This window comes from Phytophthora cinnamomi, assembly GCF_018691715.1.
Source record: "Phytophthora cinnamomi strain GKB4 chromosome Unknown Contig37, whole genome shotgun sequence".
NCBI lineage: Eukaryota > Oomycota > Peronosporomycetes > Peronosporales > Peronosporaceae > Phytophthora > Phytophthora cinnamomi.
Genome location: NW_027150970.1, coordinates 1,246,956 through 1,267,036, shown reverse-complemented (window position 1 = coordinate 1,267,036; position 20,081 = coordinate 1,246,956). Strand labels below are relative to the sequence as shown.

Below are 20,081 nucleotides of genomic sequence, written 5' to 3'. Positions count from 1 at the left end.
GTTTCGCCAAATAGGTCGGCGAGCTAAAGGGTCGGTCAGCGAAGTGACTTAGTTTTAGTATGGGAGAGGCCGTACAGTGAACGGAGATACTACGAATGCGTACAAGATACTGGGACAAATCGGTCGATCAATGACCGCCACCAGCGCGTGGGTGATGATGTTTGCGCCGAAGGAAGTCGGCGGAGCCAAATGGGTGACGCTCGAGAAGGAGTTGGCCGCGCCAATCGACAGTGCCACCCTGACCCAGCTCGGCGAGCAAACGAAGCGGTTGCTGGAGGCGATTGGGATTTGAGTGCGCTGCAGTGCCGTCCAAGGTCGCACTGGCTGTGTGGGACCTCAGCGAAGTTAGTTCGGAGCTCACCAAGTGGAGGCGGAAACTGAAGTATGCGTTCGGCGTACATGGAACGACGATGGTGCGGAAACTCGGCGATGTCGATCCAAGTACGATCCCACTGCCGACGACGCTAAAGAAATCGTCGATGGATCCTCTTCTGCGAACCCCCGACACGAAGCGAAACGTCTTCAGCATGACCACCGACTCGCCATACTTTATGGACGCGCACATGGTCACGCTAAAAAAGGATCGCGGGAGGTGACGAATTGCACCAGCGGGTTCCATTGGAGACGATGACGACAACGATTTCGATGACGAGCCCGAATATGCGGACCCGTGCGAGGACCTGGTAGCGCAAGTCAGAAGATCATACCAGCGAGAGGATGAAGACTGAACTCAGCGAATTAAGCTGACGCACCATATCTCGCTCAGCAAGCTGTCGAAGTTCTCCGGGACCCGCAACCGCAGTGAGCGGTCACTTGCGGTGGCTCAAGAAGTTCATCTATGAAATGGAGGGAACGAACACCTCGCAGAACCGCTGGTGTGAGCCATTCCAACTGTGCATGGAGGGCGGCGCCAGCAATTGGGTCCGTCAGCTCCCGAAGAAGACGCGCAGCAGGTGGTCTTTGCTGTGCGAGGCGTTTATGCCTTACTATTGTTCGCAGTACGATCACACAGCTGAAGACCGATACTACACCGCCAAGCGGGATGAGGACGAACACATCTGTGACTACCCTTTGCGCCTAAATGGCTACGCCCGCGCGGCGAAAATAATGTACGAGACGGGCGGACCTATCGACGCGAGGCACGTCAAGCGCTGCCTCGACACGTGTGAAGACGAAGGGCTAGTTCGACAACTGATTCCCCAGCGATTCGACAATATCGCTAAGGTGGAAGCGGTCATTAACGGCACTATGACCACCGAGGCAGCGGCGCGCGTAAACCCGAGCGTCAAGGAAGTCGACGAAATGACTCCGGAAGGCGTGACGATCGTCGAAGCGAAAGGGACGATCGCCGGGGTGACAGCCGAAACCGCCGTGATGACCGCAATGCCGGGCAAGACACCGTGGCCGCAGCATTCGTCGACGAGCTTTACGACGCCTGGCAAGATCGTATGTCAATTACATCACACAGCCGAGCCACCACCGACGACTACTCGGACGTGAGCGATCACTCAGATCGCTCACCCAATTCCGACTATCAATCCGACACTGACTATGTCGACGTGGCTGAGACCGGGCGTAGTCGGCGAATCAATGTCCTAATCGCACGGATACGGCAGTGGGCGAAGGGCGTCGGTATGACGCTCGCCGAGTTAAGTGGAGCAACCAGGACAGGCGTGGACGCCCTGAGTATGGACCGTGCGCGGCCTGCGGCGATCTGCGTCACTCAGCGCAACGGTGCTTCCGGCGGTTCAAGTTTCGCACGCAAGTACACCCGAATGGTAAATGCGAGCACCACAATCTCTACGAGGAGGCGGTCAAATTCCTGAAATCGAAGCACGGCAAGGACTCCCTTCCGTCTGAGCTTCAAGGCATATTTTCCAGCAATTTAAACGAGCGCGCCCGCCAACTATAACTGGGTTGGACCCTGACGGGCTGCCACAGTTGGCGGAGCCGGCGATTGAAGTGAACTTCGTGTTCGCCGCTGTTCGGCGAAGCGAAAGGCAGGGAAATAATGATGCGACGGAGACTGAACGTGACAATGACAGGAGACTTAGCACGGTCGACGAATTAACCTTACTGGAACCAAGTCAGGAGGTCGACGAATACACGGGAATTATCACAAGTGCGACGGTGCGCGAGACGAGGACACCGCGGGACCGGGTGGTAACACTGTTTCAACGTGAACGCCAGGGGTGGTGGTCAAGGACGCGGTTTGATAAACGCTCGCGGATGCGAGCACTTGTGATGGGAGCAGTAAACGACAGGAGGACGAAGATATTGCTGGACACGGGCGCGAATGTGAGCGCGGACAGCGAATCGTTTGTGAAAAGATTGCAGCTGAGACGGAGAGTGAATGCAGACAAGCGAATTGACATCCAAGGTATCGCTAAAGACAAGGTATGGACGAATGAGCGTGCCGTGGTCTTCAGGACAGCATGTACCCGGGCGTCCATCGAAACCAATGGAGGTAGCCTCGGGCGAAACCGTCGAGTTCAAGTTGCAACGCAACCCGCCAAACGAGGCCACCCATGAGTTCTGGACTCGGCGAACCAAGGAGTTGGTCCCAACTATTGTGCTGGGCAAGTCTGGTCGGCCTGCTAGAGTCAGGTTGACGAATGTTACCGAACGCCAAGTCTGGTGTCCAACTCACCTGACGTTTGTATGGTGGATACCGCGTGGAGATCTGCCGCTCGACGATGGATACGTGCAACTCCACACCAAGAAACATCGCGAGCGGCAGATTATCGCCTACTGAGCGTCGAAAACCAACCTCCTGCTGGAACAAGAACTCCATCTCTACGAGGAATGGCTGGCAAGACAACCCCCAGCAGTAGAAATGAAGGAATATGCGTCGTCGGGAGGTACTCACAGGCGACCTGACGACGCTCCACGCGGACTCACCTGCGAAGAACAGTGGAAGAAGATCGATGACCTAGCATATAGAGACGCTCGAGAACAAGGGGTGATCGATGAAGTCTCGCCGAATCGAACAGAGAGCGAAATGTCAGACGAAGCACCGAGATTAAGCTTTCCCCATACCACCACGAGATTCGGCGATGAGCTCTGGACCCCCCAGCAGCCTGAAGAATCCAAGGAAAGTCGATCGACGAATCAACAAAAAAACGCATGTGAAGACCCACGGCTTCCACTCGACGATGATCGAGCCGCACAGCTGTTCGCAGGGTGGGGGAATGCGAGCGTTGAGCGCACGACCAGATCTCGTTCAGGGTACAATCCTCGATTGTGTGGGAATTGTCGCTGAGCCTGGATACGTGACAGTCGCCAGGTTGCCAGAACTCGACCAAGAATTAGGAGGTCCGGCTGCGGATGACCCGCACTTCTCGACCCTGGAATGGGTATTCCAGTCCAATCATTGTTTGGCAGGTCGGTGCAATTCGCCGTCTTCCTATCGCAGTGGCATCTGAAAGTCAAGCGGGTCCGGGAAGGAGACATTTAGTTCGCCAAGCTATTGGAATCGCCCATGACACCGTTCGTGGCGCTCGATGAGGCAGTGGCACCTCTCGCTCCGCCCTCGATAGGATCAGCGAGTGTACGAATGGCTCCGCACCTTCTCTATGCGAGCGTGTCATGCGATTACGAAGGTTACGTACTATCCTTTGATGGATCAGCGATAACAGAGAAGCGCGGCGGACATGGGAGTTGCTCCTGGATTCTGTGGCGACTACTGGCATGGGACATCGTGATCGCTGCGAGTGCACATCTGCCACCGACGACAGTCAATATCGCCGAATATACTGGCATGAACAACGGGGTCAAGGCGGCGATAGAAAATGGGGTGACAGATTTAATAATAGTCGGCGATTCACGACTTGCAATCCAGCAATCCATGGGGGTGATCGAGTGCCGGAAAGAAACGCTGCAGATGAAATTGGTACAACATAAGAAACTCACGGCAAAACTCAACTCAGTGCGTATCTACACGCAATCAGAACGTACAACGCCTCGGCCAATTCGTTGGCCACTGACGCACTGGAGAGCCAAGTCACCAAGGTGGTGCTCAGCGACGCAAGGAAGACCGAGCTCAAAGCACTCAACACGATCTTGGAGGTGCTGTACGTCGACGAGGAAACAGCTACCGAAGCAAACCTGAACGCCCAAAGAGCGACGGACAGCAGGCAACCAACAGAGCACGAAGTCAATGAAGCACCGCAAGTTACCGCTGTAACAAGGAGTCACAGCCGGCAGGTGAAGCCTGTAGGCGCGAACAATCAACGAACTATTCCCCGAAGCAAGAGGTCAACGAAGCGAAACAGTGTAAAAGCATCCAACACATCGCCAGGTTCGGCGAGCAAAGCACCCGGAAAGCTCCACACGAAGACAGACTCTGCAGGACCGATTCCGGCGACAGCCGAAGACGTCAGTCGATTGCCGGACCCGGTGACAGTACAGTCAGAGCGTATCCGACGAGTCAGAGTTGCCCAGGATGAAGAGAAGCGGTGGGCAGACTTGAAAACCTACCTCCGTGGTGACATGGCGACCCTCAGCTTCACACAAGTGACCAATGCAAGCAAACTCGCCGACCGGTTTGTCCTGGACGTAGAGGATGTGCTGCACTATGTGGGAAAGGGACGCAAGCTAGACGAGACTGGCGCCACAGAAACTCAGCTAAGGTTGGTGGTACCGATGACTATGATAGCCGAGGTCCTGCAGAGCTGCCACGACTCGATCGAGGGAGGCTACCAAGGAATCGCGCGCACGTTTCACCGGGTCAAGAAAGATTACTATTGGATTGGGCTTTATCCGTGCCTGTGCAGATTGCAGCACCAGCAAAGGCAAACCGCACCTAAGGGGCTACTCACCGGGCAATATACTCGCCGACCGCCCGTTTCAGCTGTTGTCAATGGATTTTGTGACACCATTGGCGAAGCCTCGACGAGGTAACCTATCGCTGCTGCTATTCCAATGTTCGCTTTCACTGGATACGTAATCGCCAAGGCTACGAGCCGCACCAAGTCACAAGACGTCGGGGACGTGTTCGAGGAATGCGTATTTCGTCGTTTTGGTGCTCCCTCGACGATCCGACATGATCGCGATCCGAGGTTCATGAATGAAACCTTCAAACGAATTCCTCGAGCTAATTCAGTCGATGTCGCGGGCGACGCTCAGCTACCGACCTCAAGCAAACGGACAACAAGAACGCTTAGTAAAATCGGTGACCCAAGCCGTAAATGTGTACGTAGAAGATCCACTCCAGCAAGACTGGGACGAGATTGCTGAGAAAATGGTGTACGCGATTAATAATTCGATGGATACAACAAGGAAAGAGACGCGATTCTACCTCGTCCACGGCAATCAACGTTGAAGGCAATGACAAGCTCGCTGAGACTCGGCGACTGTGACAAGAGCGACGCAGCGGCTTGGAGACGCGAAGCTAACCGACCGCACGAAATCGCACTATCTATGGTGAAGCACTACCAAGCAACGGAGAATGCTCGGTGAGCGAAGGAACACAGTGAGGCTCTGAGCAGGACGGAACGACTAGCGGTACCACTGGGCGAGCGAAGTAAACCGGCGAGCGAACCCACTCATCGACCACTGTTCCAACCGGGGAGCCGAGAGTGATTGTTTATGGAACGAGTGAAACCCGGCCTGGTAAAAAAGCTCGCTCACCGATGGCATGGACCTTTCCGCATCAAGCGCAAGGTAGAAGAGTTCGCATACGAGCTCGAGCTGCCAAACAAAGCGGGCTACCGATTCTACCCGGTGGTGCACGTGTCCAGACTGAAGGCTGTACGCGAGGATGATCATCGACCAACCGCAGAACTTATCAAAGGACTCGACGAAGATGAAAGGTTCGACTTCGATGAAGAACTGTTGCCTGAAGACAGCTGGGAACCAGGAACCGGAGACGATAAGTACATTGTCGAAGCCATTCTTGACGACCGGTGGCCACTTTCGACAGGCACAGAGCGTGTAACGGGGTTACACGCACAAGTGGCTACAAGCCACTTGTGAATTTAACAGATAGGTTATCTGTTAAAAGTTTTGGATGCTTCCTCACCTTGGTGTAAGATACACCAATGGATACATTGAAGTGGGCCACCACAGTGAGTGGTCCACACATACCCAAAGATCCTATTGGTAGAAAGCAGCATATTTCTACCAATCAGAGACGTGCATATTAGCGGGGCTCTGACAGCCAGCCGCTGCCAACCCCTTTCATAGGTGATAAACAGTTTTAGCAGATTTAGGAGGAAGATCAATTTACAAACAATACAGTTCTCATTTTACCCTAAACTAGCTACTTGGTGTTTTATTTGATTTATATTATACTTGTGGACTCAAGTATAATTAATTCAAATTATTAATAAACTCCTACGCTTCCTCATACACGTAGCGCGGCGTGTAAGCTAAAGTAGTGAGCCAAAGTAGACCCACTACACCTGGTAGCACTTTGTAGTCCGTCCAACGACCGACTACGTGACGTTCGTACAGGGTGTACGAACGCGGAGCCGAGAACCCCATGAGTACGGAGGTGCCCATGGAGAGCTCCAATACGCCTGCAACGCGTGTTGCACGCGCTGACTGCCCCCACCTGTCAGACCCAGAGTGGGAGGTCCTCCAACGACTGTCAGCAGTCATTGTGGAAGCGGTGATAGCTACGATGCTGCATACGCTATCGCCGTCAGAGCAACACGGTGTTGCTTTGGGGTCATCATGAAGGAACAGCGTGATGCTGTTTCCTCAGCGACGGTGCCGTCAGAGATGGCACCGCGCACTCAGTCGTTGAAACTGGGCGTAAGCAATTACGTGGGAAGAGAGGGCGAACCTCTCATCCGATGGCTTGTCGAACTCGACACAGCCATAGCGGCTCGACGCATCGTCGACCCGCTGTCGAAGGTTGCGTTCGCCATGTCCTGCCTTGGCGGACGCGCGAGGAGTTGGGCGTATGGACGCCGACTCTCAGATCCTACGTGCTTTAGCACGTACGAGATATTCAAAGAGGAGCTCAGGCAAGCGTTTGAGCCCCGCAAAATGAGTTCCGGTCGAGGGCGGAGTTCCTCGACCTTCAGCAGGGTAAGTATGACGTCCATGCTTACGCGCAGCGTGCACGGTACTTGGTCTCGAACATCGTGACCAACCCGACAGGCGAGGCGACTAAAGTCGTCACATTGATGAAGGGACTGAGAGATGGGCCTGTGAAGACCTATCTCTTCCGAGAGTACCCGAGTACTCTCGAAGCTGCGATTACTCTCGCAATGCAAGAAGAGTTTAGCCTGCGGCAGGCTAAACTGCATGCGAACGTGCCGAGGTCGCAACCGCGCCCGGTAGCGAGGACAAGAGGTCCAGAACCAATGGACCTCTCGAACACAACAACTGCTGGTTACCAACAGCAGGGAGGTAACGTGCGATGCTTCCGTTGCGGAAGGAGCGGTCACTTTGCCAGAGAGTGCACGGCTCCCGTGCACTACAATGGTGGCCGTCGTGGCGATGCTAGGCATCGCCGCGGACCAACAAAAAGACGCGAACATCCAGTAGGTGCGGGGCGCCCTACTGGTAATGCAGTCACGCGTGCCGACATCGGGCACGCGACACTGAGGACTGCAGACGCCAGTGAGACCAGCTCTCACTGCAAGAAACAAGATGACAGGCCGAACCTAGTCATCCTGAAGGTTTACTCGAAGAGAGCGAGTGACTCTCTTCGAGCATTGGTAGATTCAGGCGCGTCGAACAACTTTGTTCGACTACGGAGCCTGCTGAGATTTGACTTCGAGGAGGTAAATGTACCTCGAAGTCTTCTGGAGGTACGACTGGCAACAGGTGCCATCGTGAAGACCAAGAAGCGCGTCGTGAACGTGCGCTTCTAGTACAAACAACGGGTGTTTGTCGAACACTTTATCGTCCTGGAGATGGACGATAAATTCGACGTAGTAATGGGCATGCCGTGGCTTGCACGGCATGATTCGGTAATTGACTAGAAGAAGCGCACGCTCGTGCGCTTCGGTCGCGACTGCGGAAGAGAGAGCGATGGCCCTGTTACCGCAGCGCACGCACCAGCAGGTGCGCGCGGCTCACCAGTCGAGACAGCGCATAATGCCGCTGTCCCGGAGCGCCCAAGAAGTGCGCGAGGGCGCGCACAAGTGGGATCCACGTCGGCGGTGCTGCCGACGTCGGAAGATGAGGATGTGTCGGTTCCGGGAACCAACACTCGCGTTCAAGTACGCATGGGACAGTCCCTGACCCGAAGAGGTCAGGTCGACGACGATGCGTCGGCTCCCGGTCATGAGGGGCTCCGCCAATGAATGGCGTCGAGGTGACGAAGGCGTGTCAACTCCGGGAGTTGACGCCGCAAACAGTGCGGACGGTTGCAAACGTACCACACTGACGCAATTTGCATGCTGTCGTGCAGCCGGGCTGCACGACGAAGCGCCATGCGATCAAGCCGGGCTTGATATCGCGCGCCCGCAGACAGGGACTGCCGGCGAAAAGGCACATTACCGTGCAGCCGGGCTGCACGAAGGAACATGCGGTCAAGCCGGGCTTGATACCGCGCGCCCGCGGACAGGGTCCGCCGGCGAACAACTGTCCACGGCCGGGCCTGGACCAGAAGAACAACTGTGCGGAGCCCGGCTCCGCACAACAAAAAGACGGTGCATGCGGAGAACGCTGCGCAAGTCTCGGTCCGGGACCGAGACGCAACAAGAGCAGTCTGCTGGGCAGACTGCGGCGGTGACGCCGAATGTCAAGACGCTAAGCGTCTTGACGCGCACCGATACTGGATTCCAGTATCGTGACATGGAACTCGCTAGTCCTCCGACGACGGCGTCGGAGTTGACTTCGCTTCCAGCCATGAGCTGGAAGCGCTTCACGCGCGACTTGCACGATGGACGCATCGAGCAAGTCTGCGTTCTTTCGGACAGCGAAAGAACGGCGAGCGAGAGCGAAGAGCTGAGGCAGCTCTTCATGGGAAGTACCACAGAGAGTGAAAACACTCTCAGTGCGAAGACGAAGCGAGAGCGCTTCGAGGAACAAGGTTGGGACTCGCTGAAGTCGAGTCCCTATTACGAACTGTTGAGGGAGTACAAAGATGTACTCCCGGAAGAAATTCCTGCGGAGCTTCCGCAGGATAAGGGCATTCAGCACGAGATTGATCTCGTGCCTGGCACGAAGTACTGTGTCACGCGGCAGTGGCCACTGCCGCGAGAACAAGTGAAAGCGATCGACGACTTCTTTGAAAGTCGTCGCAAAGCAGGACAAGTGCGGGAATCGAAGTCCCCGCACAGTGCTCCGACGTTCTGTGTCAAAACGCCACAGGGCGGATGACGTCTCGTTCATGCCTACAACAAGCTGAACGATGCGACGGTACCGGCGCAGAAGCCGATGCCACGAGAAGATGTCGTCATCGATTCGATGGCCGGGAGCGCCGTTTACAGTGCTCTCGACTTGCGAGATGGATTTTATCAGATCCTAATGCGTGAGAGCGATATCTCCCTCTCACAGCAGTGAGTACGCTAAGCGGCATGCTCTGGGAGTGGCTAGTAATACCACAGGGGCTTAAGAATGTCCCTGCGACTTTCACCAGGTGCGTGACGCACTTGTTGCGCTCGGTGCGCGACTTCGCACCGAGCTACTTCGATGATGTGTTCATCCACAGCCGCGCTATGGACGGGAAGACCGACATAGAGATGCACAGGGTGCTCTCCGAAAGCTACTTGAGCTTATGCGAAAGCGTAAGCTCTACGCGAACCTGAAGAAGTGTATCTTCGGGGCGAGCGAGATACCCGTCCTCGGGTGTCTCGTAGGGAAAAATGGTGTTCGCCCTGACCCGGAAAGGTCAGAGTGATTAATGAATGGCCAACGCCTTCAAGTGTCAAGGAACTGAGGCAGTTCCCACTGCCTCAGTTCCTTGGCTTCGCCACGTACTTGTGCAAGTACGTGGAGGATTACGCGGGCAAGATCCGCCCGCTGTCACAGCTTCTTAAGAAGGAAGCTGTGTGGAATTGGACAACCGATTGCCAAAAGGCATTCGATGCAGTCAAGCGGGGCTTGACTGAGGCACCGATCTTGGCAGTGGCTGACCAAGATCGTCCATTCCACGTCGTGTGTGACGCATCCGACTTCGCGATCGGATGTGCGTTGATGCAGCACGATCACGAGGGCCGTGATCGTGTCGTCTATTACCAGTCGCGTCAGCTGAAAGCAGCCGAGCGTAATTATCCGGTACATGACAAGGAACTCCTTGCCATGAAATATGCACTCGCAAAGTTCCGAGTGTATCTACTTGGAAGTAGACCATTTGTGGTCTATACCGACCATGCTTCACTGCGCACCGCAGTGAAGTCGCCACACATATCACAAAGAATGGCGAGATGGCTCTCATTCTTTGCGGAGTATAACTTCCGGGTCGAATACAAACCCGGAAGATTGAATGAGGTGGCCGACGCGTTATCACGTCGGCCGGACTACGCAGAAGCTGCTGACGTCAATGCCATTGACGCCATGCGAACGAGCACACCCACGTCGTCTCTGTTGGGCGACGTGAAGGCCGCGTACGCGTACGACGCGGACGCGAAGCTCTTGCTGGCCTATGGCACAGCACCTTCTGACAAGGCTCGTCAGAAGTTGCCCAAGCACCTTCGTGCGCGTGCACACCGATATCGGGTGCACGACGGACTGCTTCTTTATAATGCAGTCGACGACAACGCGGACCGCGTTGTCGTGCCAAATGACCATGACCTGCGACTCAGGATCATGTGCGAGTATCACGATGCCCCGTCTGCGGGACATCTCGGACGTGAGAAGACATACGTCCTTCTCACGCGTGACTTCTACTGGCACCACCAGTACAAGTGGGCGCGCAAGTACATCCGTGCTTGCGAGGTATGCCAACGCGTAAAGCCTGCGCCGTTTGCGCAGGCTCCATTACAATCACTACCGACTCCGTCGGAGTGTTGGAAGTCCATGTCATTGGACTTCATCTTTGGTCTTCCCCCGGACAGCGGAGGGAATACCGGTGTTGTGGTCTTCATCGACCGCTTCAGCAAGATGGTACATCTTGCTGCGGTACCAGCAGAGGTGACCGCGAAGCAGACGGCCCGTCTGCTCGTCGACATGGTGTTCAAACACCATGGCATGCCGTCCGACATCGTGTCGGACAGAGACCCACGCTTCACAGCGCACCTGTGGCAAGAAGTGTTTACACTTCTTGGGAGCCAGCTTTCCATGTCGACTGCGGATCATCCGCAGACGGACGGTCAAACCGAGCGCGTGAATCGCGTGCACGTCGATATGTTGAAGAGCTACGCTCACTCGTTCTAATACTGGAGCGAATGCTTATCGATGGCAGAGTTTGCCATCAACAACTCAGTGCATGCCTCGACCGGGCATACACCGTTCTACGTGAATGCCATGCGGCATCCACGCCTACCGAGTTTACTCGGAGTGATGGCTCCCACTTTAAGTGGGGGAGGATCTACGACTGCAATACAGCAGCCGCAGAAAACCGCTGACACTTGCACAGTGTCAGCTGCAACAATGGACAAACCACATGAGTCTGCGCAGGGCGCAGACTCCCCCAACAACAAGGACAAAGACCACGGGTCTGCGCAGGGCGCAGACACCGCAAAGAACCACGCAGAGGCCGGGCCTCTAGCGGAGAGCGAGCTGAATGACTTCAGCTCGGACGCAATCAATTTCATCACCAAAAGACAAGCCGTAATTGTCTGTGAGACCGCCGCGACTTGGGCCTTCTGGTTCGCCAGCGCCTGCTTCAGGGCGGCGATCTCAGCGCCCTGCAAACGCTCCACGGCGGTCACCCGGTCGTGGAGAGGCGCGTACTGATCAACCCGGGGCGTGTTCCCACCCCCGCCACCGCCGATCCGTGACGCCCGCGGCTCAACCCGCTGGATTGTTGAGCGGATTGTTGACCATAGTATCCCGAAAACGAACCCTCAAGGGGCTCGTTTTCGTATTCGTTGGAGAGGATTTCCTCCCCATCAAGATACATGGGAGCCGCGGAACGTCTTGCTGGAGGACGTTCCGGAAATGGTGAGGGCGTACGAGGAGCAGTACGCGCTGGCGCAGCGGAAGTAGTGCGAGCGCTGCGATCATCGCTAGCGCCCGAACCCGCACGTGCTAAGAACTTAGCACGGAGCTCTTTGAGACTCTTGGGCACACGGAACGACGTGTACCCGTTCAGGTCGCGGTCGCTCAAGCGGACCGCGCCTGGAAAGCACTTCGTGCACTGAAAGCCCTCGGGCACAGCGCACGGCACATTTGCCTCCTCAGCAGCAACATGAAGTTGCTCCAGCTTTCCACGCTTCGAGTATGGCTCGAAGCGATCACGCGCTTGCTTAATCCGATCACGGTAAGCACTCGGCCTCTTGTTGAAGTTTTCGACAAAGGTGTTCCAACTTTGACAAAGTGCCTGCCACTCGGGCACTTTGCTGCGAGAAGAGGTCTTCTTGCTTTGAAACCATCGGAGCTCATGAAAGAGTCCGATGTAGTAATCGCGCCTTTGATGCGTTTCCGCATCAAAGTGCAGCTCGGCAGCCACAGCGTCATCTTTGATGGCGCTGCATACGTACAGCGGCACCTCATTCGGAGGTACTGAGTTCCCATACCGGTCCGCGATCTCGGACGCGGACGGCATCCATGGATCGCGTGCTGCAGGCGCAGCGCGCGGAGAGCCTTGAGCTTTGACATCACGCGCTGCAGCAGCAGCGGGCGGAGTACTGAGAGCCCCAGCAGAAGCGAGTGGGGTATCGCTCTCAGTACTCGAACGCTTCGAATTCGAAGCGTCCGATTCGTCCCCTTCACGCGGGCGAACGTTCTTGGCGTGAGGGTCGAGCGATTCGCTCGACACTGAGTCTTTACGCTTTGAGGGCGAGTCCTCCTCGCCCTCCATGTCTTCATCGTCGTCGTCGAAGTCGACGACGTCACCGTACTCCGCCTTCTGGCGTTCAAAGTAGTTGTCGATGGAGAGATGACTCCCCACCGACTTTGCGGACTTCTTCTGAGGCGCGCTCATCGTTGAATGAGCGCGGATTTCTTCTCCAAACGCGGAGAATTGACGAATGGTCAATTCCGAAGATTGACGTGCGGAGACCCCGCGCGTCTAACCTTAAGGGGGGGATGGTGTAACGGGGTTACACGCACAAGTGGCTGCAAGCCACTTGTGAATTTAACAGATAGGTTATCTGTTAAAAGTTTTGGATGCTTCCTCACCTTGGTGTAAGACACACCAATGGATACATTGAAGTGGACCACCACAGTGAGTGGTCCACACATACCCAAAGATCCTATTGGTAGAAAGCAGCATATTTCTACCAATCAGAGTCATGCATATTAGCGGGGCTCTGACAGCCAGCCGCTGTCAACCCTTTCATAGGTGATAAACAGTTTTTAGCAGATTTTAGAGGAAGATCAATTTACAAACAATACAGTTCTCATTTTACCCTAAACTAGCTACTTGGTGTTTTATTTGATTTATATTATACTTGTGGACTCAAGTATACTTAATTCAAATTATTAATAAACTCCTACGCTTCCTCATACACGTAGCGCGGCGTGTAAGCTAAAGTAGTGAGCCAAAGTAGGCCCACTACAGAGCGCACCCAGCGCGAATTCTACGTTAAGTGGCGAGGCTACGACGAACCGACTTGGAAACAAGTATCAAATTTATCGTGCGGAGGACTATTGTTTGACTACCTCCTCCAGCGCAAGCGCGAGAACCGCTTCCAAATGGTTCAAGTTGCCGATGAAAGTTAGCAACAGCGCCAGGAATCCATCGACGATGGGTACAGGCTGCCGAACTATGCATTTAAGCTACTGTACTATATATTGACCTCGGCGAGGGAGGGTACAGGCCTTCGTCGAGTATATCACGACTGTACCAACTACTGCATAAATTGAATTGAATTTGATTGATATGGACTGGGCGCTGTGCGGAAAAGAGGACAACACTGCGAAAAGAAAGGAACTTCCAAAGACGACTGCATCATAATATTACTTGAAGCTTGACGAACCGCACAGCTCGGCGAAGAACGAGAAATTAAGCGGAGTGAACGACGTTCAGTGGAACGAACGAGGTTTGGCCCGGGCGATTTGGTGGAACTTCAGTCGCCGAATGCAGAACTGGTGGCTCGTGCTCATCGACCAACGGCTCATCTTCGACCAGTCTGCCGACGGCGTCCGAATCCATGCCCGCCGGGAGGAATAGTAGAAAGTCGGGATGATCGTGGCAAAAAATGGTGTTATATGGGTGCCGCCCGGGTGTATTGAGCCACCAGTTCCGCCAAGGGTCGTGGCTGTCAATCTTGGCTAGCTCGGCGACCCAGTTGGCCGACTTCGGTAACCATGGAAGGCTCACGAGAGGGCAGAATGGGATTGCAGGATCAAAGCATACCTCTGTATCCGGTAAAGGAACCGGCTGGTCATCGATCTTGTGGTTCACGGCCTCCACAATAGTATCACCGAGCTCTTTCATCGCCAAGCGTAGAAGATCCGAACGCTGTTTGCGATCGTGGAGATACCGCTTCAACTTCAACCATAATTCCGTGAACTTCTCGTCGATCTTGTCAGGGTTTTTCGAAGCCAAGTATGTCTCGGCGAGCCAGATGTTAACACTGGACTCAACAATCCAATGCATTCGCTCCCAGAGCGCCAAAAACAAGTCCCAGCGAGCGATACGACGCGATCGGCATAGGCCGAGACTGAGCGACTCCAAAGGCGATCTGGGCTTCGTCGACCGCTTGCCGTTCTCCACAGGAGGAAACCCATCCAGCACGTTATCGTCGACGAAGATCATGCTATTGGGGAGACGGTGTGGTGAAATGCCACACGCCAAGGATGCTTGGAGCTGTCGAAATTAGTGAAAGCCACCAACCCAGCGATTGAACACGGCGTTGGCCGCACTCGTTCACCATCGTCAGCCTTCTCATAGACCACCTTAGGGACGCACGTGGCCAAGATTTTGTCCCAACACCGGCGGGAAGCCTTGTTGAAGAACGGCAGACTTCGGAGACGCTTCATCGGCCCCTATTCGCGAGATTCCAACCGAATCGACTGCGCAGCGCGAGCCACTAAAACATTTACATCAGTATGAGGAGGAGGGGAACCATCCTCCTGCTTGACTCGGGCCTTGTGTTTGGGGTTGGACACATTGGGCTTGGCAGCTTTAGCTCCAGATTTCCTCTTAGAAGCGGCCGTGGGATGGCTCGCCGAGATTTTCTTCGATGATCTCGTCGACCGGGCTGGAACCTTCGAAGGTTTGGTTGACGACGCAGCCTTGGTCTTCCTAACACGAACAGACTGAAGCGGAGGAGGCACTGAACTTGGCGCCTGGACTGCGGAAGCTTTAGAACCCGTCTCGGGTACCTGAGCAAGGGCATCTCCGAGCGAGCGAGGAACGGACACAGCATCAGAATCACGGAGACTCAGCGAGTCTCGTCGGCGAATGGAGGGAAGTTGCAGCAAGACTGTCTCTCGCCGACTTTGTCTCGCCGTCCGACTCGGAAGACCCCTGGCTGTCTTCGGAACCCTCGTCCTCGCTTCCATCAGGATCGCGGGGACTCCAAGCCGGATGCTTCCGAGGAGGCAAAACCCGGATCATGACAGAGTTGGTGGTGAGACGAGAGGATTTGGCTCCCAGCGAGGCAAGGGTAGAAGCTGCTTCGGCCTTCTTCGCCGGCGAAATTATCCGTAATAAGAGACGTACCAGGGGCAGAGGAACCGAGTTCTTCAGTCGGAGCATCCGACGCGGCTGAAAGAGCCGGCGACTTGGTGGAGGTCCCTGGGGAAACACCGAGCACCGCCTTGTCGCCCTGGTGTTGGGAAGAGCACTCCGCGGCCGCCAGAGAGGTAGACTCGACCGCTTCCGAAGTCGAAAGCCGCCGCTCGCTCGACGACCGAGGTTAACTCAGCAACGACCTCAACCACCTGCGACTCGTCGGCAGTAGCTTCAACGAACGAAGCATCACCAAATACCTCAGCGTCACTCGCACACTCCTGGGCGCGTACCTCTCGCTGAATTGTAGATCCAGTCAACCCTGCGGCCCGAGTAGGGTAACGAGAAGGCAGAGCAGTGTCGCCGACCGGTGAAGCCGAGGCTGGGACCCCACCGACGACAGTCTCTGAGCTCGCCGACCGATCCGATGTCTTCTGTTTCGGCGACCGATTCTTCCTGACCGACGCATTCTGTCTCGGCGGGACAGCTTCGTGATCCAGCCGGCGACGAACCTTTGAGGCCTTCTTCTGCTTCTTTGCCTTCACCGCCGGACGAGGAGAGCCCTCGTCGCATAATGTACTGGACGAGTCTGCGTCTGGATCCAGGGACCGACGCCTCTTGGAGCGATTAACGACCAGCGAAGGAGATCGCGATCGGGCGACCTCGGGTGGAGCGGAAACCGGCGACGAGAGACTACCCGCGGGAGCAGGCGGGGCCGATGTGCTGGCGTGTGAGAAGCTCAGCGATCGCTGGGCTCGCTCCAGAAACCGACCATCGCGCGACGATCTCGCTTGAAGACGACGCTCAGAATCGTCCAACTGCTGGCCCGACGAGTGAGCAGGCTCACTTCGCGGCGGATGAAGGGGTCCACGCGAACCTCGACTCGAAACAACAGGCCCCGACGACCTAAGTTGAGGCCGAGAGGGGGGAGCAGGAGTGACGGGGGTAGCTGGTGGCGGTAAAGGCGGGGTATGCTGCCCAGCGTCACTGAACGCTCCAAGCCCAGCCTGGCGCAGTGTCTCGGAAGCGTCATGAAAAGCCGCAAGTTCGTCCGCTGTCAAGCCGGGTATCGGCTGACCTGAAAATAAGATCGACGAGAGGACAAGATCGATGAGGGCGTGAATGGCGACCACATAGGCACGAAGAACTTACCGAGCATCGCAGCGACTGTCAGAAAAGGGTTCTGCCTCTGGAATGCGCTGACTAGCGGCGAGAACTTGAGAGCTCGGACCAATGTGCGGATCTCGCGATCTTTGTCTTGGTGTCGGCGCTTCAGGATGGCGTACCCCGATCCGCCCTGCATTAAGATCGCCCCGGACAGCTGCTGGACTTGCTCGTTCAACTCGTAACAGCGACCGAGGAGGAGCTGACGATTCGCTGAGTCTCGACGATAATCGCCCATCTGGGTCGCGATTAGGCGGTTATTGTCCTGGACCTCAGCAGCATGACGTGCGCGCTCGGCTTGAAACGTCGATCGACGATCGACGAGGCACCTTGCAACCGGCGATAGAGCTCGGGCGAAGGACCAACAGGAGGCTTGGCGAACATGTACGCGAGCAGCTTGCACATTTTGGCCTCCTGTTCAGCCATCGAGAACTCCAGACGGTCATCGCGCAGCGCTAAAACTCGCTCCAAGTCGCCGGGCGAGCCTGCATCACCTTTGACCCCGGGGTCGGCGGAGGCGCGGTCGGCGCATGAAGCCCTGACGCAGTCAGCACGCGTTGGCGCTCGACCTTCACCGTGAGAGGCGTGCCGGAGGTCGGAGGAGCTACGGAAACAGCGGATGCAGGCGGCTCCCCGTTCGCCGGCGCGAGACTCGACGTCAAGTCAATCGCCGCCTGCCAGACAATAGCGGGAACAAGACGACGACAGGTGAGCAGACGGATCGGTGGGCAAGATGATGCGCGAGGTGACTACTTACCAGAGGGGGCGCAAGAGGTGGAGCGTCACCCGTAGCGCCGCTCATGGTGTCCGATACGTGGGAGCTCTGCGAACTGGCAGTTGGTATTCGATGGAGAAGAGAATCGCTGTCTGAGAGTGATGATCAGGACACTCGCCAGCTAGGTTCGGGCCCCGATCAGGAAGGTTGTGGTGAAGCGATTTCTGATTCCACACTTAGGTACATAATTCGGTGACCAGAGCCAGTCTGGTCCATGTCTGTACACGGGACACTGACCCGGGTAGTTTCGCCAAATAGGTCGGCGAGCTAAAGGGTCGGTCAGCGAAGGGACTTAGTTTTAGTATGGGAGAGGCCGTAACAGCCCATTTTCATTGGAAATTTGTATAGGGACCTTAGCGAGGGCCGTTGAGCCCAGCAAATCAAACATAAATACAGAGTGGAATTTTCGGGGTCCAACACAAGCGGCACGCAGCGACTCTTCGAGGTACTACCGTCCCCGTAGGACTAGATCATGCCCACCGCTGAGATCGGCTTACCGAAGTGACGGAAGTGATCTTGGCCACCCGGCAAGTCCAAGAAGCGTGTGCGAGTGTGTGGTGGTTTCTGGACATCAGCCCCCAGGGCAAGGAGCTCGTCGAACGTACGAGCGCGGGTTTTCGGCCCGCCAGCGAATTAAGTTTGGTACCGACGGCCCATCAAGGCGAAAGCCGCCGTCCATCCTTTGGTGGAGGGCACGGGCTCAAGGAGGAGAAGGAGAAGGAGAAGAAGGAGAAGAAGAGGTGGACGAAGTAAGGGGAGCGTGCTGTGTGCTCGTGGCACGGCTCCTGGAAGGGCTTGGCAGGTGTCTGGGAAGGAGCCACTACACCGCTGTAAACGGACTGGGCGATCTTCGGATCACCCGACAAGCCTACGCTCGACGATCGTAGGTGTTGTTGGTGTGGGAGTGGGAAGCTAACAATTTTGGCACGTCTGCTACACCACACGTGCCCCAGGGTGGTCAAGTATTACCACGCCCTCAAGGGAGGCGTGGACGTCCATGGTCAGCTACGACTACAACAATACTCTCTTCAGCGTGTGCTAAGGTTTTACAAGTACTACAAGTCGTTAGTGCTCGGATTGATAGATGTGGCTATCGTGAATGGATACATTGTTCATGAGTAGTTTCACAAGACGGCCACTCACCCACGTGAAGTACATGAAGCCGTTGCACCTGCAGCTGTGCCAGCTGCAGCCATCGGACATGTATGAAGGAAATACATTCGGAACGCGGCGTTCACTCACCCAAACGGCGTATGGAGCAATTTCGACCAGCACTCAGTCGTCGACGCATACAGCACGTCAAAGGAATGAGTGGAGAAATGAAGTCTCACAAACAAAACGACGACAGCGGACCTGCAAAGTCTGTTCCATCCTCCGCTCCGGCGCGCGACGCGCTTCTACCACTACCTGAATACATCAGGATAATTACGTTTACAGCTCATATTGTGTGACTAAGCGTAAGCATACGTATGAAACGCCTTTGATTCTCTGCCTGTCTTCTCTCGTGCGCATCTAGAGTTGCATCCTGGTAACCTTGTCTACGCTCACACACATTCCAAGGAACATCATGAGAAACCGTTTTACAACCGTTTCACGCTGAATACTTACTGCTGAAACGGCTGGTTATCTACTTGATTTAGCTTTTGTATCGCGCAAAACCCCAGTTCATCAGCATCAAATGATTGCGTTAGATTGTAGCGGTGACACCCCATCTGTGTATATGCATGCTTGTATGGGAAGTTTCATTGTCCGATATTTAGAGAAGCAATGTTGCAACCAAGCTGAGTGTGTTCAGGCTCTGTTCGAGAGCCGCTTCGTCGTTTTCCTCATAATGCTGCATACAACAACATTTACGAGGGAGAATTGGTGATCGGAATGCAGTTTAAGGCTGTTTTAGCACTGCTCACACACAATAATCACATCTCATGACGGTTCCCCGGACCCTCTCCTAGCCCTTTATATACAAACACCAAGTATAATTAAACTGCATGTACAGTTATTCCCACCGGGATTTCTACGGTTTGCTCGAATTTCCTGTAAAGAACTTGGCGATATGAGTTGTCTCTTACGACGCTGACGATTCTTAGCTGTAACGACTCTGATCGGTAGGTCCAGTAACACTGTCTCGAGCATTGGGCGCGCTTGCTCTATCGTCGGGTGGTCAAGCCTGATTGATCGTGCAATGACTCTCGTTTGAACTTCCATCGGCATGTATCGGTAGTGCGAAAGAGTTTGCGTTTTGTGGCACTTGAAAGATCTTGCCACTGTAGAAAGCGAAATAATCCATAATCACCCGATGGAGTGCCACAACACCAGCACTCACACGCACGTTCTAAAGTCATGGTGGGATAGCAAAATCAGCACGAACTCGTGTCAAGCGAGAGATTTGCATACGCAAGTTTGTGATTGGAGTATCAGAAGCTTCTTGGTTTGAATGGTGCTCACCAGAAAGAA

General features: G+C 55.1%; 1 protein-coding gene across 1 annotated transcript in view; it reads right to left on the bottom strand.

Annotated features, from left to right (window-relative positions):
- IUM83_11927 (L-aminoadipate-semialdehyde dehydrogenase-phosphopantetheinyl transferase-like) overlaps positions 1 to 14,770 on the bottom strand; it is a gene marked incomplete at both ends in the record, with an annotated part of 38,147 nt that extends 23,377 nt beyond the window's left edge. Inside the window, one exon of the mRNA XM_067936519.1 lies at positions 14,369 to 14,770. Coding sequence (XP_067792175.1) covers positions 14,369 to 14,770 — 402 coding nt within the window. The remainder of the gene's footprint in view (positions 1 to 14,368) is intronic.
- Positions 14,771 to 20,081: the final 5,311 nt, after the last annotated feature.